The 25,207-nt window shown below is 46.6% G+C and overlaps 1 protein-coding gene across 1 annotated transcript; it reads right to left on the bottom strand.

Moving 5' to 3' along the window:
• Nucleotides 1-23,899: 23,899 nt before the first annotated feature.
• LOC109781697 (alpha/beta-gliadin A-III-like) lies at nt 23,900-24,992 on the bottom strand. Its single transcript, XM_020340293.3, is given in 2 exon segments — nt 23,900-24,558; nt 24,561-24,992. Coding segments are annotated over 2 exon segments (858 nt in total). The 5' UTR covers nt 24,924-24,992; the 3' UTR covers nt 23,900-24,063.
• Nucleotides 24,993-25,207: the final 215 nt, after the last annotated feature.

Raw genomic sequence — 25,207 nt, 5'->3', positions numbered from 1 at the left:
TTATCAGGGTGCTTGGGTCAGCCTTGACTTTGAAGGGAGGAATTTCGTGAAACTTTTCATAATCTTCAGACATGTCTGTCTTGCCCTCCACTCCCACGATGTCTCTTTTTCCTGAAAGAACTATGTGGCGCTCTGGCTCATCGTATGATGTGTTCGCTTCCTTATCTTTTCTTTTTCTCGGTTTGGTAGACATGTCCTTCACATAGAAAACCTGCGCCACATCATTGGCTAGGACAAACGGTTCGTCTGTGTACCCAAGATTGTTCAGATCCACTGTTGTCATTCCGTATTGTGGGTCTACCTGTACCCCCTCCTGACAGATTGACCCATTTGCACTTAAACAAAGGGACCTTAAAATCATGTCCGTAGTCAAGTTCCCATATGTCCACTATGTAACCATACTATGTGTCCTTTCCCCTCTTGGTTGCTGCATCAAAGCGGACACCGCTGTTTTGGTTGGTGCTATTTTGATCTTGGGCGATCGTGTAAAATGTATTCTCATTTATCTCGTATCCTCTGTAAGTCAATACAGTCGAAGATGGTCCCCCGGACAACGAGTACAGCTCATCACAAACAGTGTTGTCACCTCTGAGACGTGTTTCCAACCAACTGCCGAAAGTCCTGATGTGTTCACATGTAATCCAGTCGTCACACTGCTCCGGGTGTTTGGAGCGCAGACTGTTCTTGTGTTCATCGACATACGGGGTCACCAAGGTAGAGTTCTGTAGAACTGTGTAGTGTGCTTGAGACCAAGAACGCCTGTCCCTGCATATTATTGAGTCCCCTCCAAGCGTGCCTTTTCCGGTCAGTCTCCCCTCATACCGCGATTTAGGGAGACCAATCTTCTTAAGGCCAGGAATGAAGTCAAAACAAAACCCAATGACATCCTCTGTTTGATGGCCCATGGAGATGCTTCCTTTTGGCCTAGCGCGGTTACGGACATATTTCTTTAGGACTCCCATGAACCTCTCAAAGGGAAACTTATTGTGTAGAAATACGGGGCCTGGAATGACAATCTCGTCGACTAGATGAACTAGGACGTGCGTCATGATATTGAAGAAGGATGGTGGGAACACCAGCTCGAAACTGACAAGACATTGCGCCACATCACTCCTTAGCCTTGGTATGATTTCTGGATCGATCACCTTCTGAGAGATTGCATTGAGGAATGCACATAGCTTCACAATGGCTAATCGGACGTTTTCCGGTAGAAACCCCCTCAATGCAACCGGAAGCAGTTGCGTCATAATCACGTGGCAGTCATGAGACTTTAGGTTCCGGAACTTTTTCTCTGGCGTATTTATTATTCCCTTTATATTCGATGAGAAGCCAGATGGGACCTTCATACTGAGCAGGCATTCAGAAAAGATTTCCTTTTCTTCTTTGGTAAGAGCGTAGCTGGCAGGACCTTCATACTGCTTTGGAGGCATGCCGTCTTTTTCGTGCAAACGTTGCAGGTCCTCCCATGCCTCCGGTGTATCTTTTGTCTTCCCATACACGCCCAAGAAGCTTAGCAGGTTCACGCAAAGGTTCTTCATCACGTGCATCACGTGGATTGAAGAGCGGACCTCTAGGTCTTTCCAGTAGGGTAGGTCCCAAAATATAGATTTCTTCTTCCACATGGGTGTGTGTTCCTTAGCGTCATTCAGAACAGATAGTCCGCCGGGACCCTTTCCAAAGATTACGTGTAAACCATTGACCATAGCAAGTACGTGATCACTGGTACGCATGGCGGGCTTCTTCCGGTGATCTGCCTCGCCTTTGAAATGCTTGCCTTTCTTTCGACATTGATGGTTGGTCGGAAGAAATCGACGATGGCCCAGGTACACATTCTTCCTGCATTTGTCCAGGTATATACTTTCGGTGTCAGCTAAACAGTGCGTGCATGCGTGGTATCCCTTGTTTGTCTGTCCTGAAAGGTTACTGAGAGCGTGCCAATCGTTGATGGTTACAAACAGCAACGCGTGCAGGTTAAATTCCTCCTGTTTGTGCTCATCCCACACACGTACACCATTTCCATTCCACAACTGTAAAAGTTCTTCAAATAATGGCCTTAGGTACACATCAATGTCATTGCCGGTTTGCTTAGGGCCTTGGATGAGAACTGGCATCATGATGAACTTCCGCTTCATGCACATCCAAGGAGGAAGGTTATACATACATAGAGTCACGGGCCAGGTGCTGTGATTGCTGCTCTGCTCCCCCAAAGGATTAATGCCATCCGCGCTTAAACCAAATCATACGTTCCTTGAGTCACCTGCAAACTCAGCCTGGTACTTTCTCTCGATTTTTCTCCACTACGACCCGTCAGCGGGTGCTCTCAACTTCCCGTCTTTCTTACGGTCCTCTCTGTGCCATCGCATCATCTTGGCATGCTCTTCGTTTCTGAATAGACGTTTCAACCATGGTATTATAGGAGCATACCACATCACCTTCGAAGGAACCCTCTTCCTGGGGGGCTCGCCGTCAACATCACCAAGGTCATCTCGTCTAATCTTATACTGCAATGCACCGCATACCGGGCATGCGTTCAAATCCTCATACGCACCGCGGTAGAGGATGCGGTCATTAGGGCATGCATGTATCTTCTGGACCTCCAATCCTAGAGGGCATATGTCCTTCTTTGTTGCGTACGTACTGTCGGGCAATTCGTTATCCTTTGGAATCTTCTTCTTCAATATTTTCAGTAGCTTCTCAAATCCTTTGTCAGGCACAACATTCTCTGCCTTCCACTTCAGCAATTCTAGTACGGTACCGAGCTTTGTGTTGCCATCTTCGCAATTGGCGTACAACACTTTTTTGTGATCCTCTAACATGCGATAGAACTTCAGCTTCTCCTTTTGACTTTCGCACTGTCTCCATGCATCAACAATGACCCGACGGAGATCATCCTCGGGCACAATATCGTCTAGTTCCTCTTGATTTTTAGCAGCTTCCCACGTTGCAGCATCACCATATTCCGGGGGCACATAGTTGTCATCGTCCTCTTCTTCTTCGCTGTCTTCCATCATAACCCCTATTTCTCCGTCCCTGGTACAAGCATTATAGTGTGGCATGAAACCCTTATAAAGCAGGTGGCCGTGAAGGATTTTCCGGTCAGAGTAAGACTTCGTATTCCCACATATAGGGCATGGGCAGCACATAAAATCATTCTGCTAGTTTGCCTGAGCCACTTTGCTAAAATTATGCACGCCCTTAACGTACTCGGAGTTGTGTCTGTCACCGTACATCCATTGCCGGTTCATCTGCGTGCATTATATATACTTAAGTGTGTCAAAAACCATTACATAACATCATGGATAGATAAGTGACCAAATTAATAGAAGTTCATCATCACATTAAAACCAAAGTACATAAGTTGTTCTTATTGAACAACATATAGCTCTCCAGAGAATCTAATTAAACCATACATTGAAATATGTAAAACATTTCAATGCAACAACAAATGCAATCATACTCGCAACCAAGGTAACAATTGATCCAACGGCATAATGATACCAAGCCTCGGTATGAATGGCATATTTTCTAATCTTTCTAATCTTCAAACGCATTGCGTCCATCTTGATCTTGTGATCATGGACGACATCCACAACATGCAACTCCAATATCATCTTCTCCTCCTCATTATTTATTTATTTTTTCCTTCAAGTAATTGTTTTCTTCTTCAACTAAATTTAACCTCACGACAATAGGGTCGGTTGGAATTTCCAGTTCACATACCTCCTAGATAAATAAAATCTATGTCACGTTGGTCGGCATAATTGTCATAAACAATAAATGAACCAAATAGTTATAAAAGATAATATATACCACATCCGAATCATAGACAGGACGAGGGCCGACGGGGGCGGATACCAAAACCATCGCACTATATAATAACAAGTAATAATAAAAGTAAGAAAATTAGACAAGTATCTAAGAGGCTCACCACGGGGTGCCGACGACGAGATCGGCGCGGGCAATCGATGGCGGTGAAGACGGGGACGGGACGTGACGAACCGCTAAACCTAGACAACTCTCGGGGAAAATAGAGTTTTGAGGTCGAGCTTCGAGAGGAGAAAGCTTAACTAGTGTGGCTCGGGCATTTCATCGAACACCTCATGTGCATAGGAGGTGAGCTAGAGCACCACAAAGCTCTCCCCTCGCCGACCAGAAAAAACAGAGCAGTGTGGAGTGCTCTGCTGCGGCGATGGGGTATATATAGGCAACTCATTGATCCCGGTTCATGGCTGGAACCAGGACTAAAGGCCCCCCTTCTGTCCCGGTTCTAGCCACGAACCGGGACCAATGGCTGTGGGCCAGGAGCGAGGACCATTGCTCCCGGTTCGTGCCTGGAACCGGGACAAATGGGTCCAAACGAACCGGGACCAATGCCCCACGAGGCCCGGCCGGCCACCTGTGTGCACAAACCGGGACGTATGCCCCATGGGTCCCGGTTCGTGACTGAACCGGGACTAATGGGCTGGCCAGGCCCCAACCAAAGCCCTGTTTTCTACTAGTGAAGTGCAATGAAACCCGTGCAACAACCTCATTATGGTGTTGGTATCTTCGATCAAGCAGATAACAATCTTCATACCAAGCGCCAGGCCAGACTTGCCGCAAGCACATGGCTGTTACGGGAGTTGAGAGAATGTCATCTAATGTAATTTATTTATTTAAAAATTGATGTGTACTGTATATGCTTGAGCTAGGATATTATCTGGTCGCTTGATTTGACTTCTTTGTTTCCACAGATAATCTTCCTCATGCTTAAGATGGTTAGACATAACATTTCTTGCTGAGTGGTATATTTCTCAAAATAATAGATGCTTTGTATCTGTTGAGCTGTTATTTGATCAATCTTTCTATTATATATAATTGGTCATTAAATTGTAGTTCTTGTGCTGAATTGGTACTCGTTTTACAAGAGTGTAAACAACTACAATAAAATACGTTGAAAGTTTAAATAATGCCACGATGTCGTGAAAATACTCCAATGCTTGCTCGACTCACTAATCAGTGGCATGTACATATAATATTGTTGATCTTTTATTAGGCTTTCTTGTGTTGTTCTACTAGTAAAATAATGAAAACATGCTACATGGCAACCATATGAAATAATAGTACATATTCATTTTTTTCATAGAACAAGAACTATTATTCACTTCTAAAGATCATTTGCTAATAAATAATTTCTTTTGGCCAATAGAAAATATACATTATTGTAGACTTACATACAATGTGGTCTAAGTCCTTTCTACGTGTGATGGGCTCGAATGAATATATGATATTATATATCTACTAGGAAATAATAGACCACATTTATTTCTCCTTCTTTATGTCTTACACAACATATCTTTCTTAACTTGAAACACTCAAAAGTTTTAATGGTCATTTTAAAATTCTAGCCCGCGCATCGAGCGGGCCACTCTGCTAGTTCAAATAATAATAAAATAAATGGATGTGATTCCATCCTGGCCATTTCAAATATATTTGAAAGTAAAATCCAAACATTATCCTTAGATTACAATACAAATTATAAGTCAAATGTTTGAAATAAAAAATACAAATGATCTATTTCTATTATATTATTAAAACAAGAAAAAATGAGTTAGAAAGAATGGATGTGATTTTCTTGAAAGAATGCATATGCATGTCTCGTTATCCCGTGAGTTTCCAGAAAAACAAAGCTAGGCTCACTCTATTGGAATCGGTCGGATCAGAAAAAATCATATGCAAGAGGAAAGCTTGAGTCCGAACCTAATATATCGATGTGTTTTTCCTTATAACTTATCATAAGTGCTTTTTTATTATTAGAGAAACACAATGGATTCATAAACTCTAAGGGCATCTCCAATGCTGACCCTCAAACCGTCCACAACCTTCCGGACCACATGGTCCGGACGTGCTGTGCCATCGATGCGAGCCTATATCGGTTCTCAGGGCGGTCCAGACGTATTTTGTCCCGCAAACTAGAGACAAACATGGGGAGAGGGGCTTTGCGGGCGTCCGCACAACTCCCACGACCCCTTCTGACCATCCGTGCCCACCCAAACCCCATCCTACCTCGCCCACACGCGTTTCCGCCCTGCGCCAGCTGCCCGCATCCATGCCACTACAGAGTGAACGCGACTCTCACTGCCTCCTCAATGGAAACGGCGCACCGGACGAGTGTGCCACCCGCTGCACGCCCAGCTGAACACGCATCCTCGCCTCATTCCTGCAGACTGCCAGCCTTCCGCCATTAAACCCGCGTGTGTGCCAAGATGATTACTCTGGCCACATGTCCGTTCGCAAGCCGTCTGGCATTAAACAGAATGCCAGTTGGCTCCTCGTGTCCCCTCGCTATTTAAACAATGTCAGATGCCGGGCAAGAACCGCATCACACCTCCACTCACCATTTTCCTCCTTGAACTGTTTTCTCCATGGCATCCGTCGAGCAGGAAGAAGAGTTGTCTGGCATAAAAAATGGCTAGGTGGCATGTCAATCCCGCCGGTCATGAGCCGAGGAGTGGTGAGTTGCTCCAGGTCGGCACTGGGGGGAGCACAGCGGCACACGCATCGTGGCTGCCGTTGATGGTGATGTGTCGTACCGCCCCTCAGGTGCCTGCGACCGCGTCATCCGATGTCAACGCGCGCGTAACCGCGCCCTGCCTACAGAGAAAGAAGCGGGCTGCACGAACATTGACGAGGTGGCGGCCAGCACATCCGCGCTCGGAGCCATCATCGAGGAGCCACTGCCACTTGGGTCCCATGAATACCACGCCGAGGTGAGCTGGCGTACACAGCCAGTGTCTTGCCTACTGGCAGGCCATCGTCCTTCCTACCCAAAACCAACTCGAAACTGTGTAGCGTAAGGACCCTTCCCCACCGACAAAAGCATCGGCTAGCTATTCCACTCTGACGAGCGGTAGGTAAGCAAGCCATTATTTGCGCTGAAGCATATACCTCCAGGGCTCACAGCTGCGAACATGCGGACGACAATGGAGATCCGCTGCGGCCAGCAGTAGACTAGTCAATGGTATCCATGTCGCCGAGTGGATATTCGCCGACGCCGGCTGTAGAGTTTTTAGTTAAAAATATGTCCAACATGTAAATATTTTTGTCCGGTTTGTATGAAATCCATTGTGTTTGCATGAATTTCATCTGTCTTGTTAAAAAAAAGTGGTTCGAATATATGCGGATACCGTTGGATGGCCGATTCCTGTATCTGTGTCCGCGGACTGATCCCCTGTCCATGGACAAACACGAAAGAAAATTTACTGGTCGCCGTTGGAGATGCCCTAATCAAAGGCATTTTCTCCAGGCATATAAGCAAAAATGCCTTTTCCTCTACCCAGTCGAACCATATTTGCTGGGCAAGCACGAGTTGAAGCGCGTGCTGATCAAAGGAGCTAGCCTCCAACTCTATGAAAATTTGTACGATAACTACAAGTTGATAATGGCATGCTGACAGAGCTAGCCTCCAACTCTATGAAAGAGCCAATTTGTATGAATACTACAAGTTGATGATGGCATGCTGACGTCAGCAACAAATCAAGGACCGGCATTTTTTTATATTGCACTTCTTAATTTGTACTACTCATCCGCGTAGCAAGCATCAACTTTTTTTGGTCATTAACTACGTGTAAATGGGTTTAGTTGGTGTACATATTTCAGTAACTAGGAATACACACTCGCTTCCTACATGGTGTATGATACATCAAACGGAGTACCAACCGTTGTTCATGGCGGTGTGTATGCGGTTGAAGGAAGTGGCCAGGGAAGATTTTAGCCAATATGGATGGCAGCATAAGCTCCGGATCGCTCCACCACCTCCTTCGACGGGGGCATGGTGTCGGTCCTATATGACTCACTCTTGTCGATATGTCGGTTTCTTATCTTATTTTTGTCGGACTTCTGCTTTTGGGTATGTGCATCTTAGTTATGTAGAGGCTGGGGAGAGGAAGCCTGCTCGCTTCAGGTCCTCGATGTCGTTGTTCGTGATACACGAGGCCTCCACTTGCCCTTCGCTCCAGATCCGGCCATTGCCGAGCTCGACTTCGCGGAAAGTGGATTGGGGCGCTCGAGCTCTGTAGATTGGGGAAGGCTATGCACTACAGGAATCAGCTTCTTTGTCGTCTTCCATGGCAGACGGCAAAGGCACCAAAGGCTGACGACAAACACCTTTGCCGTCTGCCACCGACGGCAAAGCTGCCCTGCAACCTGACAGTAAACAGGTTCTTTGCCATCTGCTTCCTCAAAGCGGACGGCAAAGAATCTTTGCCGTCCGTGCCAGACGGTGAAGAAAGGTGGCTAACGGCAGCCTTTGTCGTCTGCCAGTGGACGGCAAACATGCCCTCCCCTTTGTCGTCTACCACAGACGACAAAGTAACCAATTGGTATAGCTGCCAGGTTGTACTGGTTGCTGCCACATGGCCTCTTCGTTGTCCGTGGCACACGGCAAAGAGCCCTTTGCCATCGGTGGCAGACGTCAAAGAGGTTGCTCTTTTTTCTGTTTTTTCTTATATCCAAGCAATTTCACCGCAAAATATATGATATGTATATATATATTTTTCACAGGGCAATTTCACAGCAGACATATGACATATCCAACACACAAGTTTCATCATACATACATAACCAACACATAGTTCCATCCATACATATTACAATAGTTTCACATTCGTCATCCAACACATAGTTCCATCCATCCATATAAGAAGTTCCACATTGTTCATCGATACAAAAGAAAAGCAGAAAGGGAAAACAAGCACTCCATCCATGCAAGCTTCCGTGAAGTGAACGTAATCTGCAAAATGCGAAACAAGAAAGTTAGAAGAAGACTAGAAGAAGAAGAATAAGAAAGTGAAGAAGAAGAAGAAGAAGAAGAAGTAAGCATACTTAGGTAAAATGGAGCTAACCTAGCTAATTATGCCATTTTTGAGTGAACTAAGCATATTATGCCATTTTTGATATAAAACAGCTAAGTATAGGTCATTTTTGAGCTAACCTAGGTAAGATAGCATATAAGAAGAAGAAGAAGAAGAAGAGGGGTTTTACCCTTTTCCTTCTCATTCTTCTTCTTTTATTTTTTCTTTTTCTTTTCTTTCTTCTTCTATTCTTTCTTTTTCTCCTCTTCCTTGTTTTTCTTCTTCTTATTCCTTATTTGTGTCATTTTAGAGCTTACATAAGTAATTATGCCATTTTGAGCTAACTAAGCAGATAATGTCAATTTGGAGGAAAATAAGGTCAGTATAGGCCATTTTTGTGCTAACATAAGTAGTTATGCCATTTTTGAGCTAACGTAGGTAAAATGGATCATTTTGGAGCTAACCTAGCTAAAATCGATCGTATTGGAGCTAACCTAGGTAAACTTGGTCATTTTGGAGCTAACCTAGGTAAAATGGATCATATTGGAGCTAATCTAGGTAAAGTGGGTCATTTTGGAGCTACCCTAGCTAATTATGTCATTTTTTAGTTAACTAAGCATATTATGCCATTTTTGACATAAGTAAGCTAAGTATAGGTCATGTTGGAGCAAACTTAGGTAAAATTTATAATTTTGGAGCTAATTAAGCTTATTATGTCATTTTTCAGGAAAATAAGCTAAGTATATGAGATATATGAGGTTACCAAGGTTGTTATGCCATTTCAAACCTAAGTAAGCTAATTAAGCCATTTTTTTTACATAAGTAAGCTAAGTGCATGTCATTATTGAGCAAACCTAGGTAACTAAGCATATTAGATACAACTTAGCTTATTAGAGCTAACTTAGGTCATTTTGGAGGAAACAAAGCTAAGTGTAGATCCTTTTAGAGCAAACTAAGGTAAAATGGATCATTTTGGAGCTAAGTAAGCTAATTATATCATTTTGGAGGAAGATAAGCTAAGTCTAGGTCATTATGGTAAGCATTTTGGAGGAAATAAAGCTAAGTCTAGGTCTTTATGCATTTGTTAAGCAAAACACTAGAGAAAACTTACCTTCATCACGGAGGTGAAGCACCGGCGCTCGTGCCGGTACCACCACCTGGAGAAGGATTCTGTGATGCTTGTCTGGAGGCACGCTGCACCAAAGATCATTTGCAATGTCTCGTTAGCATGACGACACTCAAATGTTAATACTAGTAACTAATGACCATTCAAATTAAACTCACCGTGGTCCCTGGAGCAATCTCTAGCATCGGTGGAGGGGTCTGACCGGCCTTCTGGCACACAGACTGCACATTTGGTTTTGACGGGTCAGTCATACTAGTTAGTAATGAAATGAACATTACGTGAATGATTTGGCTAATATGCAGAAGAAACTTACCACGAGGAGCTCGTACATGGCCCGGTTCTGCATGTCATTCCGTGCCCTCTCCTCCTCTAACAACTTAGCCGTCCTCTCCTCCACTCCCACTCCTCCACCAGAAGCTCCTTTGTTGCCTCTCTCTCTTTATGAAGAGGAGCCTGCAACACCACTCCTCGTTAGCATTGTAATCATCGATGGCCGCACACACAATGTAATGGAGGAAAGATAGCTGTGTCTGTATAACTAACCTGGAAGGCGAGCTCGACTGGTCGTTGACGATGCCTCATCTCAGGAGCGGCTCGACTAGCGCGCCTTTATCTCCGGGAGAGTGGGAGGACAACGGACAAGTCCATCTCCAATGGCTATGGAGCCATGGGACCTCCCGCCACCAGATATCATCACGAGCTCTGGATCAAACTGCCCGCTCGGGTTAAAGTCCTCCCCTTTCCTCGCCTTCCCCTCATCTCTATACTTCACGAGTTTGTTGTGGGAGGAGATGCTGGTGAAGTTCTTTGGATTATCAAGGTCAGATGGCTCGAATGCCTTGACCTTCTTGTACGGCCCAGTATGGGCCATGGCATAGAGGTCGAACACCTCTAGCACCTCCACCTTATTGTGTTTTGCCTGAAAGAGAGGAACAGAGTAAATTAGTAATTGAAGCTCTCAAGCTAGCTTGAAGAATGAATTGCATGATTTATGAAGGAAACCACATACCCAGTTCCGCCCAAACTGAAATAAGTTGGCGCTGCCTTGATGGTGTGGCACACTTACCATTTGGGCACGCTTGTCCTTGGCATTGTTGTGCTAGGCAAGCCATTCCTTTGAGCACCACTCATCGACCAACACCTCCCAACAGTCCATCTGATCCGCACACCATCTCTGGGGCACCTAAGTTAGTAAAGAGAAACTTGAGCGCTGCGCCTACGAATCAAATCAAGGAAACTAAGTACAAGGCCTTAAGAATAGGTAATTACCGTCATGTACTGCTCCTTCTGCAGAAACTTCTCGCGGCAAGCCGGCTTGGGCTTCTTAATACGACGCGAGGCGTAGTAGTCTCAAACAGCCCCGAGCCTCGTACCATAAGTTCTGTAGTAGGCACCTGCACTCGGTGTCGATAACCTTTGCCGCGGCCTCCTCGTATCCCTCCTCACACCTGTAGAAGGTCTGCAATCAAACGAGACAACATTGATTAGTATAATAACTAGCTATTTGAAGAATTTTAATTGTGAGGAGAAATTACCCAAAATCTTCTGATCACCATCTCTGCCCTCGTGTGGCACAAGACACCGTCGATCATCACCTCCGATGGGGCCAGGGCAGCTAAGTAGTGCTCCTAGCTATCCTAGCTCCGGAACCTGACCCTCACCAAGCAACGTGACAACACCCGAGAAGTTCTGCCGGCAAAGCACACCAAGGACGGAGTTGGGCCTGCGCACATCATCAGCGTGGTGCCAACCCCTGCAGTATGACAAGGCCAATGCATTAGATATTTGAAGAAACGTGGAGGCAAATGGTACAAGAAGAGTAAATGCACTTACCTCTCCCAATCAGGGAAAATCAACCACCTATGCTCGCGGGTCGATGGCACGAGTGGGAGCCATGTACAACCACGCTGGTAGATGGTGGACCCCTCAACCACCTCCCCCTCGCTATCAGACGGATTACTACCACCATCAGCATGGCCACTCGGTCCCTCAGGCGGACCCGTCCAGGTACCCCATCTGGACGTCTCCTGGGACGGAATCTCGTGGGCCGAAGGCCCGTCGACCCGAGGCTCATGGACCGGAGTCCGCGTAGCCTCCTCCTCAGACGTGTCCACCCTAGCAGTCCTGTGCTCGGGTGAATCAGCTAGGGTGGCGGCGACGAAGGCGTAGGAGCCTGCCTACCTCTCCCACGGCCAAGTCCTCCTCGACCTCCTCTATTCTTCCCTCCCTGACCTCCTTCCCAGTGGGCAATGACACCGACGAAGAAGCGCCCACCGCTATCTTCATACCGTCGACCAACGCTCTCCGGAGTGTCTAGGGTGGAATGGAGTACCCCTCCCACCACGCACCGATGAAGGAGCCTTAGAGCGCTCCTTACCTGCGCCCACCATCTTTAAACACCTGCCATGACATAGAGTAAACGAAATTAGTACAACATAAAAAAAATTAATAACGACATGAATAATAATATGCATATAATTAACTAATACTAGTGTATATTAAGCTACGACACCGGTCGGTCAGCACTCACATCGGAAGTTCCTTGACCATCGATCCCTCGACCCCTCGCCCCTCGACCCCTGACCCCTCGGCAATCCTCGACCGTCGACCCCTCGGCGACCCTCGACCCCTGACCGCTCGGCAACCCTCGACCCCTCGGTGACCATCGACCACTCGACCCCTGACCCCTCGGCAATCCTCGACCCTCGACCCCTCGGCGGTCCTGTCGAACACCTTCACTGTGAGCATGGTGCGGCTGTTGTCGTAGCTTAAGATGCGGACGTGCCCGAGCTGAAGGTCATCAGCGTGGGTGAACTTCTTCCATCTGTTCTTCATGCATGGATGGAAGCAGTTCACCCAAGCTCATGACCTTCAGCTCGGGGACGTCCTCATCTTAAGCTATGACACCAGTCGGTCAGCACTCGGACCAGAAGATCCTCGACCATCGACCCCTAGACCCTCGACCCCTCGCCCCTCGACCCCTGACCCCTTAGGCAATCCTTGACCGTCAACCCCTCGGCGACCATCGACCCCTGACCCCTCGGCGACCCTCAAGCCCTCGACCCCTGACCCCTCGGCAATCCTTGACCCTCGTCCCCTCGGCGACCCTCGACCACTCGACCCTTGACCCCTCGGCAATCCTCGACCCTCGACCCCTCGACGGTCCCGTCGAACACCTTCACTTTGAGCATGGTGCGCTGTTGTCGTAGCTTAAGATGCGGACGTGCCCGAGTTGAAGGTCATCCGCACGAACGAACTGCTTCCATCTGTTCTTCGTGCACGGATGGAAGCAGTTCACCCACGCTCATGACCTTTAGCTCGGGGACGTCCTTATCTTAAGCTATGACACTACTCTATCAACAATCGAACCGGAAGATCCTCGACCATCGACCCCAAGACCCTCGACCCCTCGGCGACCGGCGATCCTCATTCTTCTTCTTCTTCTTCTTCTTCTTCTTCTTCTTCTTCTTCTTCTTCTTCTTCTTCTTCTTCCTCCTCGTCCTCCTCCTCCTCCTCCTCCTCCTCTTCTTCTTCTCACTACAGGAATCAGGAAATTTGCCGTCTGCCATGGCTGACGACAAAGGCATGCCTGGCGGACGTCAAAGACCTTTGTCGTCAGCCAGTAGACGGCAACACGTCCGGCTGAACGAACTATGGCAAATGGTACTTTGCCGTCTGCTAGCGGACGACAAAGATGCAAAGGTCTTTGTCGTTCGCCAGTAGACGGCAAAGGACCTGGACGGCGCACGTGGCAGCTTAGGGCCGTTAAGGGGTTAACAGCGTGCTTTTTCGTCTGCTAGCAGACGGCAAAGACCTTTGCATCTTTGCCATCTGCCAGCAGACGACAAAGTGCCCAAATATGCCAGCCCGGATGCCCCCAGGTAGCTGCCACATGGCACGCTATGCCGTCTGTTGGCAGACGACAAAGATGCCAAGGTCTTTGCCGTCTGCCAGCGGATGGCAAAGCTGCCAAATAGGCCAGCCCAGTGCACCCCAGGTTGCACAGGTAGGTGTCACGTGGCAGCTTTGCCGTCTGCTGGCTAATGGCAAAGCTCTTTGCCGTCTCCCAGTAGACGGCAAAGAGCCTGTATAGCCCCTGTTTTTTCTTAATTCATTCAATTTCACATATATAAATATATATATATAGACACACACACACACACACACACATTTGAAAATACTTTCAACAAGCATAGCAACACATATACATACCAAATCATATCCCTGCCATATGGATATGATCATCCAACACATATACATACCAAATCAAAAGTCCATATGCAACATATATAGCTAGCCAACATATCCAACAACAAGCATGCAATGGTTTCATCCATACATACATATATAGGTAACAAGTTTCACATTGTTCATCCTACAAAATCAAAACAGAAAGGAAGCACAAGGAGAAGAGTAGACTCTATCAACGCAAGCTTCCTCATCGAAAGCAAATCTGCAAATTGGGAAAGAAGAAAGTTAGAAGAAGAAGAAGACTAGCTAGAAGAAGAAGAAGAAGAAGAAGAAGAATTTTTCTTCTCTTTCTTTTTCTCCTCTCCTCTTCTTTATCTTCTTCTTCTAACTAAGGTAGGTAAAAATGCCATTTTTTAGCTAAGCTAGGTAAAAATGCTAAGTGTACGTCATTTGAGAGCTAAGCTAGGTAAATAGGTCATTTTGGAGCTTAGTAAGGTTATTATGTCATTTTCGAGGAAAATAAGCTAAGTCTATGTCATTTTGGAGGTAACAAAGATTATCATGCCATTTTTTACATAAGTATGCTAAGTATGTCATAAATGAACTGAAGAAGCTAAGTATAGGTCATTTTTTAGCTAACCTAGGTAGTTATGCTATTTTTGACCTAAGTAAGCTAATTATGTCATAAATGAACTAGGTAAGCTAAGTATAGATCATTATTGAGCTATCCTAGGTAGTTATGTCATTTTTAGCTAACTAAGCATATTAAGTCATTTAGGAGGAAAAAATACTAAGTATAGGTCATTTTATAGCTATCCTAGGTAAAGTATAGGTCAACTAAGCTTATTATGTCAATTTGGAGAAAAATAAGGTAAGTATAGGTCATTATGCCATTTATGAGGAAAATAAGCTAAGTATGCATTTGTTAAGCAAAACACTAGAGAAAACTTACCCTCATCACAACAAATGCGATGAAGATCGCAACTAAGGTAACAATTGATCCAATAGCATAATGATACCAAGCCTCATTATCAATGGCATATTTTCTAATCTTCTTAATCTTCAAGCGCATTGCATCCATCTTCAAGCGCATTGCATTCATCTTCATCTTGTGATCATCGACGACATCGGCAACATACAACTCCAATGTCATCTTCTCTTCATCAATTCTTTTATTTTTTTCTTTCAAATACTCATTTTGTTTTTCAACTAAATTTAACTTCTCGACAAGAGGGTCAGTTGCAAATTCCGGGTCACATACCTCCTAGATTAAAATATCTCTATGTCAACTTGATGGCCATAATTGTCATAAATGCGAAATGCAACAAATAGTTATAAAAGAGAATTTGCCACATTCGAATCATAAAAGCGGGCGAGGGCCGACGGGGCCGGATATCAAGACCATGGCACTATGTATAAGAAACAATCGTACAAAGTAAGAAAATTATACAAGTAACTATATAAATCATACAATCATACAAGTAACTATATAAATGAAGTACAACATAAAAAATTGAATACCTAATAATAATCTGGATCGTCGGGTTCAATAAATGCTCTGGGATCAATAAATGCATCATCATCATCACTATCAAAAATGACGTGTTCATCATCATCACTAATAAATGCATCATCATGTGGAAGGACACATCTACATAATCGGTCAAGCATTGACAGGTCATCCGCAACAGTAACCTCTTCTAGTTCAGGCTCTTCTTGTTCCAGCTCAGGGTGAAGTAGGGTTCACTGTCGCTGTCTACTTCAATGTTTTGGGGTGAAGTAGAGCGGTTCTTGGAACGGTTTTTGGAAAGACGTGTTTCTTGGAAGAGTTCTCCTTCATATGTGTCTAGGTTAATGTGAGGTTCATAATCCTCTTCATTGGGAGGAGGTGGTCTGACACGTGGCGGCATTTCATAAACGACATCCCAACCATTGAGATTTGGATCACTTTGACAGGCCCACGGTAGATAGAAGACTTGGGTTGCATGTTGAGCCATAATATAGACATCGGGAACATCCAAATGGGTGCTCTGTTTGATTTCCACTAGCCCTATATGTTCATGAGTCCTTCTAGTCTCCTTCGGCTGGAACCAATAACATTTGAAGACCACGACGTTTGGTGGGTTTGCACCATAGAATTGAAGTTCATAAATTGCTTCAACTCTTCCATAATACTCGGTATCTCCTTCGCCGATAGCAGAGACACAACAATTTGTAGACTTTCAGTCGGCCATAAATAGCTCCTTTCCATAGGTACGAAAGCGATACCCGTTGATGTCGTATTTGTCAAATGAACGGACCTCAAAGTCAAAACCATTAGCGACTTGTCTCAATTTGGCGTCCATAAACTCTGAATTAGCCTACAAGTTTAATACGAAAGGGATGTTGCATTAGCCACAATTTAGACAAAGAAATGAAATGGTCTAATGGAAATTACCGTTTGTTTGAACCAAGAGATGAAACCAGGATAGTCGCCTCCATGCTTTGCTAGAAGCTCATACTCTTCAACGGAATCCTTTTGGATCACCGCTCCATACGAGAATTTGGCGACGTATCGACTGTATTAAATTTATCTGGGAATAAGAGTAGTTCAAAGGAATTAGAAGTTGCGAAACAATGTATCAAGAACTTGCTCGATGTACGGCCGCACTTCTGTTAACTTGGTGAAGATATACAAAGAAATGATCTGCCATTCTTCGAAATCCAACGTTAAGGAATTAGAAGCACCGGCTGGTGCGAGATCCCCTTTGAATAGGCTGAGGTTGGATCCACCCTTTTTAGGGTCGTCAGCATTGTACCGAGGCTTCGGATTATGCAAATGATGATTTTTGGCTTCGTAGTGCACTGTCACGAAGTTTGCCGCCTGCTCAGTAATGAAGGCCTCAGCCGTCGATGCTTCAATTCTACATTTATTTTTACAGTTTGCTCGTAGCGTCTTCTGCATCCTCCTAGTTGCGTAGCACCAATGATTTTGCACGGGCCCCCCAATCTTGTCTCGGTTGGGAGATGCAAAATCAAGTGCTGCATTGGATTAAAGAAGCCCGGTGGAAAGATCTTCTCTAACTTGCATATCAACTCCGGCGCCAACTCTTCCATTTCTTCTAGCAGGCCAGGCGATAGTTCTTCCGCACAAAGAGCACGAAAGAAATAGCTCAGGTCTGCCAGTACTAGCCATTCCTCCTCAGGGATGAAGCCACGCAACATCACCGGCATTACCCGCTCAACCCATATGTGCCAATCATGATTCTTGAGACCAAATATCTTCAATTTATCAAGACTCGCTCCCCTCTTTAGATTCGCTACGTACCCATCGAGGAACATCAACTGATTTTACACCCACAAGAAAATTTCCCTCATAGTTGGCCTTCCAAGATTGAACCATGGCTTTGGCTTTGTCTAATTCTGCTTTCTGTTCGGTTCTTTCATGTTTTGTAACGGTCTATCACATAGCGCCTCCAGATCGACTCTAGCCTTAGTATCACCCTTTGACTTCCCCTCTATGCCGAACAATGTACCAAAAAGTGCCTCGGCGATATTCTTTTCAGTGTGCATCACATCGATGTTGTGTGGGCAAAGGAGGTCTTTGAAGTAAGGCAGATGCCACAAGCATGTCTTGTGAGTCCAGGCGTGTTTCGAATTACACCCCTTGAAATACCCTGGACGCTCTGGATCTGGCTCAGGAGTGTTTAACTGATACAGGGTCTCTTGGCCTGTCAACGCAGGTGGTGCAGAGTTTTTGACAACTCTACCTTTGATGAAGTTCTTCTTGTCTTTCCTGAACTTATGGCGAGGGTCCAGGAACTGTCTATGCATGTCGAAGCTAGAAAACTTGTGACCGGCCTGAAGCTAAGAAACTCAAGATCTCCCTTGCATGTGGGGCACGGGAACCTTCCATGCACACACCAGCCAACGAATATCGCATACGCCGGCAAGTCATGCGTCGAGTACATGTACCAGACACGCGTTATGAAGTTCCGTTTGCTGAAGGCGTCGTATGTCTTGAACCAATTATCCCTGGCTTCTTGCTATTCGTCCTTCAGCGGTTGCATGTACACATTCATATTCTTCCCTGGATAGTTGGGCCCTGGAATTATCAACATCAGGAAAATGACAAATATGGGCCAATAACTGTATTGGGCTGCGGTCAGACCAAACACACTGAACCCATCCATGCTGATGGCGACTCGAGGATGCCTTGGATCTGCCGCTTTTTCATCATGTAATGCGTCGAAGCGCTTCCATGCTTCACCGTCCGATGTGTGCACCATCATCAGCTTCCCATCTGCATCTAGTTGGGTTCTTTTGCCCGTTTTGTGCCATGTCATCTGTCTGGCCGTCTCTTCGACCATGAAAAGACGTTGAAGTCTTGGTACGATTGGCATATACCGAAGAACATTAACAGGGATTATGGTCTGCATCTTCTCACCCATACCGTTGTCTACCACAACATACCTGGATGACATGCAAATGGGACAATAGTTCAAGTGTGCATACTGAAGCCTAAATAAGACACATCCTTTCTCACAGGCAGACAAAATCCTCCGTGCTCTTCACAGGCAGACAAAATCCTCCATGCTCTTCAGAGACATCCTTTCTCACAGGCAAACGCCCAAGTTGAATTAAGCCTTTAGAGCCATTATTTGTGAGATGGCATCCAGCTAACAAAGCTCAGTGTGCTCGTGGAGAGGACGTTTTGAAGACTCCAACATTTCATTGAAGGCCTTTGTAGATTCTTCCATCTCATCGTCCGAGTCCCGAGCATCATCAAAGTCTTGCACCATGTCTTCCATCCCGGTACCATGCTCATCGGTGCGATGACGAAGCACCTCAGCTCTGGCACGTTGGGCAGACTCACCATGAAATGTCCACACCGTATAACCTGGCGTAAAACCCCTCTTCTGCAGGTGTTTGCCCATTTCATCCTCTGTCCTCTTGTGCCAATTGTTGCACCCGACACAGGGGCACTAGGTTGTCCTCTGGCCATTTGCAAATGCGGCTCTCAGAAACCCCTTGGTTTTTGTTAACCATTCAATGGTCATGTCTTTCTGACTAGTGTGACCGGTGTACATACACGCACAATCACTCATCTTGCCTAGCTACTGGACATATAAAAATATATATATATATATATATATATATTAGCATGTATATATTCATCAGTTAATGGAGTTTGTCACTTTTATTACGTCCATGCAACCTAGACGCTAATAGGTAAAGATAGGTCCTAATCCCACCCGAGTATGTGTAGATTGGGTTCGTTTTCCCATGCTCTGCTTCGGATCCGACGCAAAATTTCGGCAACACCTCCCCGCTGTTCTCTTGATACACGTCTCGGCAATAAGCAGAGATGATGTGTGCCCAGAGAACAACAGGGAGGCACTGACGAAATTCTGCATCGGAGCCGGAGCAGAGCATACGGGAAAACGAACCCAATCTACACATACTCGGGCTGTCCATGGATAACGTTGGACAATTCAAAAGAATCACGGTTATAAATATGCAAACGCATGCATATTTATAGCTGTAACCCTTTCGAACGGGAGACACATAGTGGTCACGCATACTGATGATTGAAGACACCTATAGCTAGCAAGTTTCATTGGCACGAAGACCAAAACAGAGCAAATGAAGGGGGGAGGAGGAGATGTCATTTGTGCTCACCCATGAACGCAGGGCGGAGCTCGTCGAACACTAGACCCTCGCAGCGATGAAAAAACACATTTAAACCAAAAGATGAATAACATAGCAATATTGTTTTTTCTACCAACCTAACTAAATATTTACAACAGGACGAGCGGGTTAGGGGGTTCCTCAGCGTTGATGGAACCCTAAATATTATGTATCATCGGTGTGAGATACATGTGGCGCTCGGCGTTGAACACTAGATCCACATCCCACAAGTGATGTCGGCGCCCGGCGTCCCACGTGCAGCAATAGTTCTGGGGGCCGGTGACGGTCGAACACCTTGGAGAAATTGTCTGGTAGAATCTGCGATGAGTATTAAAGCCAAGTTTTGAAATGTCAAGCAACCAAACCGACTTGAGTCAGTTTGGGTGTTTCAAGTTTCAACACTTGGCTTTTAATCGTCATCGCAGAGGCTTCAAGACAAATTCGCATAGGTGTTCGATCGCCATCAACCCCGAGAGCTGTTGTCGCGGGACGCCGGCGTCACTAGTGGGACGTGGATGTAGTCGACACCAACGGCCACATGTATCTCGCACCGACGCTAGTTGCTATTTAGGTTTCCATCGACGTAGAGGAACCCGCTAACCCGCTCGTCCCCGGGCGCCCTCTGGTATGGCGACGCACGGTCGACGGGTCAACACTCGGACCGGGGGATTCTCAGCATGGGCGATAGCGTCGGGACAGGCGGGACCCACAGGCTCCACCATCTATCCCCTCGGCGACCGGCGATCCACGACCCTCTTCCTTTTTTTCCTCTTCTTCTACTTATTCATCTTTTTTTCAACTTTCTTCTTCTCCTAATTATCTAAACCTAAACCTAGCACTATCCTAATCCTACCACTAACCTTAACCTATTAATAACACCTAAACCTAAACAACAAATAACAGCAGAAAAAAAAGCGCCATGGCTCCGGCGGTGGTGGAGGAGGCGGCAGGCGTCGGGGCGGCGGGGCGGGGAGCCGGGACGGGGCGGCGGTGGCGGGGCAACACTGGGGCGGCGGGGTGGGGCGGCTCGGGCCCGGGGGCAGTGGCACGGGTGAGCTGAGGGCCGGGAGAGAGAGGGGTGGGGCACGGGCGCCGACCGCTTTTCAGTTACGTAATAGCTCTTTGTTGTCTGCTAGCAGACGGCAAAGAGCCTAGCTAGTGGGGTGGGGCCGGGGGGAAACGGCCGTTAAAATAGCCACTTTCTTTGCCGTCTACTGGCACACGGCAAAGAAGCTTTGCCATCCGCTAGCAGACGGCAAAGAAAGTGGCCGTTAGGTCGTTCTCATTAGTGGGCCACCAACCCTCTTTGCCGTCTGCTAGCAGACGACAAAGCTTCTATGCCATCAGGTAGCAGACGACAAAGAGCAGGCTGACGACGAACACCCTCTTTGTTGTCCGCTCTTTCTTCGCCATCAGCTTTCTGTAAGCTGATGGCAAAGACCTTGTTTGCCTTCAGCTAGCAGACGACAAAGAGCTGGCTGACGGCAAAGATCCTGATTTCAACTTTCGTTTTTCTACTTAACTAAACCTAAACTAAACTAAATATAAACCTTAACCTAAAAAACAGAAAAATACCTAAACCAAACCTAAACTAAACTAAATTTTAACCTAAACCAAAAAACAGAGAAAAAACCTAAACCAAATCTGAATTAAACTAAATAGAAAAAAAGAGGGGGAGGGGGCTCACCGGAGTGGGGGAGGTGGAGGAGCCCGACGTTAGCGGGTCAGGGCGCCGTGGCGTCAGGGGGCCGGGGTGGTGGGCAGGCCGGGCGGTAGGGGGCCAGGGTGGTAGGGCGTCGAGGGGGGCAGGCGTTGGGCGGCGTGGAGCACCGGTCCGTCTGTGGGGGTCGGAGCGGCGGTGGCAGCAGGAGGCGGGGTGCGGTGGGGGTCATGGGCGCGGTGGCCAAAGCGGTGGCGGCAACGGGCGGCAGGGTGCGGTGGGGGTCGGGGACGCGGTGGCCGTAGCGGCGACGACAGCGGGCGGCGGGGTCGGGTGGGGGTCCGGGGCGCCGTGGCCGGAGCGGCGGCGGCAGCGGGCGGCGGGGTGCGGTGGGGGTCGGATGGGGGTCGGATCAGGGTCGGGGGCGCCGTGGCCGGAGCTGCGGCATCGGGGTACGAGGGTTAGGAATAGGGAGAACAGAGAGAGAGGAGGCGGGGGCAACGGCCATTACATACTCAATTCTTTGTCGTCTGCTGGCTGAAGGCAAAGATTCTTTGCCGTCTGCGAGCGGACGGCAAAGAGGTGAGGCTGGTGGGCAGTTAGGGCTTGGGCCTCCACTAGACCCCACCCACCTCTTTGCCATCTGCTAGCGGACATCAAAGATTGTTTGCCGTCAGCCAGCAGACGGCAAAGAAATGACTGATGGCAAATAGGATCTTTGTCGTCAGCAAATTCTTTGCTGTCTGCTTTTTGTGAGGTGACAGCAAAGACCCTCTTCGCCATCCGCGAGCTGACGGCAAAGAACTGACAGACGGGGCAAAATCTCTGATTGGAGTAGTGATGGCGAGAGGAAGAAGGTGTGCGGGGATAACTGTGACTGGGTTCTTTTATAAGCAGTCGCGATACCAAGAGTCCTGTAAATGCGTCGCCGACCTCGCCACTTCCCGATATACTCGTGGCGTCATGCACGAGTGGGATACTGTGAATCATTGATCAAATCCCTTAAAAGGTGGGACACGATCTCCACCTCGACGGGACGTGCCATTGAAGGGGCTGCCTTGAGCCGCGCATCGAGTCTTCATAATTATGACCGGACACGACCCTTCACCGAAAGTTGCAGTCAAAGATATTGTTCACACTAGAAAGATTGGCATTGAGGGCTAAGTAAAATCGATAGTTCGGAATCCGGATACGGCTCAACGTATGGCCGAATTATATCGAGCACCGTTTATAAAGGTATGAAGCTGAAGAAGGATTATTCCGAATACTCAGAAGAAATGGAACTCGCCTGCAAGACGGAGGCCGCAGTCATGGAGGTATGGGAGGCCGATGTTGAAGGCTAGTTCGCGGGCTACTGAGGGAGTCCTGGCTTAGGGGGTCCTCGGGATGCCGGCTCATCACACGTGGGGCGGACTATTGCGCAGCACCGTATCCGGAACGAAGACCTTTGTGCCTTGGTGTGTACCCCAAGTCAAGATGGAATATGTAGAGTTTCCTTGATGTAACCGACTATCTGCAAACCCTAGTACCCCTGGTGTCTATATAAACCAGGGGATTTAGTCCGTAGAGGCTAGGAGAACAATCACCGTCCTCCTAGCTAGGGTTTAGTTCCTCTGATCTCGAGGTAGATCAACTCTGTAACCCCGATATACACAAGCAATATAATCAAGCAGGACGTAGGGTATTACCTCCTAGAGAGGGCCTGAATATGGGTAAATATTGTGTTCTGCATCTCCTGTTCCCCATCTATCCTAGATCCACAGTTCGGGACCCCCTACCCGAGATCCGCCGGTTTTGACACCGACAGGGTAGAACCCAAGTTAAGAGTATTTTGGTGGATAGTAATTAAAAACATCCACCTTCATGTGCATAACTAAAAAGGCATGTGATGGGGTTATGTTGCCCTATGTGTGGCCATGGGGAGGAAATGTTACTTCATATGCCCTTATCACACATGAGCATCCAAGTTTATTCTTGGATCGTGCTTGAGAATATTTTACATAAAACTCCCAAGGTTGCACCCGAAAACATGGTCAAGAGATATCTTCGATCCACATTTCCTTGATGCAAGGAAGGGCGTTATTAATGCTTCGGTTGTGTGGTAGATTTGGAGTAGCCGCAAGGAATATACTCATGATGCGGAGAAGTGCCAGCCACAAAAATCAATGTAATTGATTGATGAATTGAATGCTTCTCTGTAAATAATTGATCAAGGGCAAGCCAAGGATGTGGATAGTCCTTACTACTTTAATAATACTCAATTTGAAAGCCCATGAAAATACTTCAATGTAATTCAAGTTTCAGACCTATTTTGTTATCTTCAGATTAATGCCACATAAATATCTAGTTAATGCATAATATATTTAATTAGGGGTGAACTTCTGAACGGGCACATGAATGGAACTCAAACAAATAATCAAATGCAGACAAGACATGTGTTTATCTTTTATTCCCAAGTTTGAACTAGTATAGTTCGGGTTCTTACATGATAGTGCATGGCACTTTATTTTTTCACCGCTACAACGATCAAACCGTCGATTAAGAAAATGGTGTTTCATATATCTAGTACTAGAGTTCTTCTCTTCTCAGTTAGTACCGAAGATGCCAAATGGCGCAATGGTGGTCGAGCAATATGGAGGGATGTAGACATTGCACATTGCTGGCAGCGTCTGCAGCGCTAGGTTCCTTATCTCCTGGAACTGGGGCAGTTGTTGAGGCTGGACAGAGCCCTGGGCCTGTGGGTTTTGCTGAGATGACTGGAAGGAGCCCTGGCCTGATGGATATTGTTCCTGAAGTTGCTGGTAGGAGACCTGGCTCGACGGTTGTTGTTGTTGTTGTTGTTGTTGTTGTTGTTGATGCAGAATAATAGCATGAACGACATTGTGGATGGCTTGGCACCGCGACTGCTCGGGGATCTGGAACAGTTGCTGACAACATAATTGTTGCAACAGTTGGTAACTACTTTGTTGCAATACTTGTGAGCTTGCATGCGTTATGTTGTGTTGTTGCAAGACAACATCCCTGCATGGAATCAGTTGTTGTTGCAGAATTTGTTAAAGGATTTGTTGTTGTTGTTGTTGTGTTGTTGTGTTTGTTGCTGCGAAATTGGTTGTTGTGGTTGCTGATACTGTGGTTGCGGTTGTGGATATGGTTGTTGTGGTGGAAATGGTTGCGGCTGCAGATATGGTAGTTGTGGCGGAAATGGTTGCGGCTGCGGATATGGTTGTTGTGATGGAAATGGTTGCTGCTGCGGATATGGCTGTTGTGGTGGAAATTGTTCTTGCTGCCCTGGAAATTGTTGTTGTTGTTGCATCAATGGAACTTGGTCTTGTGGTTGTTGTTGAGATGGATTTTGCGGCTGCAATTGTGGCACTGGAACTCTAACTGCACTTGTGGCGGTGGTCGCCACGATAGCAAGGAGGGCTAGGATGAGAAAGGTCTTCATGGTGGATTTTTATTGACCCCCGCTTGCTTGGCTTAAATGATGCGCTCTACTTATGAGAATGATGGATGAGGAAGGATGATCATCATGCTACAGGTGTATTTATAGCGGCCATGACATGATCTTTTTCACAATTGGCACTTGTCTGGAAAGTGCTTCGATGCTTCCCGAAATCATAATTTGGTATGTTGTGTTTGGTGGCACTATCATTTCATGACAAAAAAGATGTGATAACACATATGACTCATCTTATTCACTTTACAGCGCAAACACTAATCTAGATTGCC

The sequence above is a fragment of the Aegilops tauschii genome, chromosome 6 (genome assembly GCF_002575655.3).
Source record: "Aegilops tauschii subsp. strangulata cultivar AL8/78 chromosome 6, Aet v6.0, whole genome shotgun sequence".
NCBI classification, from domain to species: domain Eukaryota; kingdom Viridiplantae; phylum Streptophyta; class Magnoliopsida; order Poales; family Poaceae; genus Aegilops; species Aegilops tauschii.
Note: the sequence above shows the minus strand (reverse complement) of the source record. Positions and strands in the feature narration are given on the sequence as shown.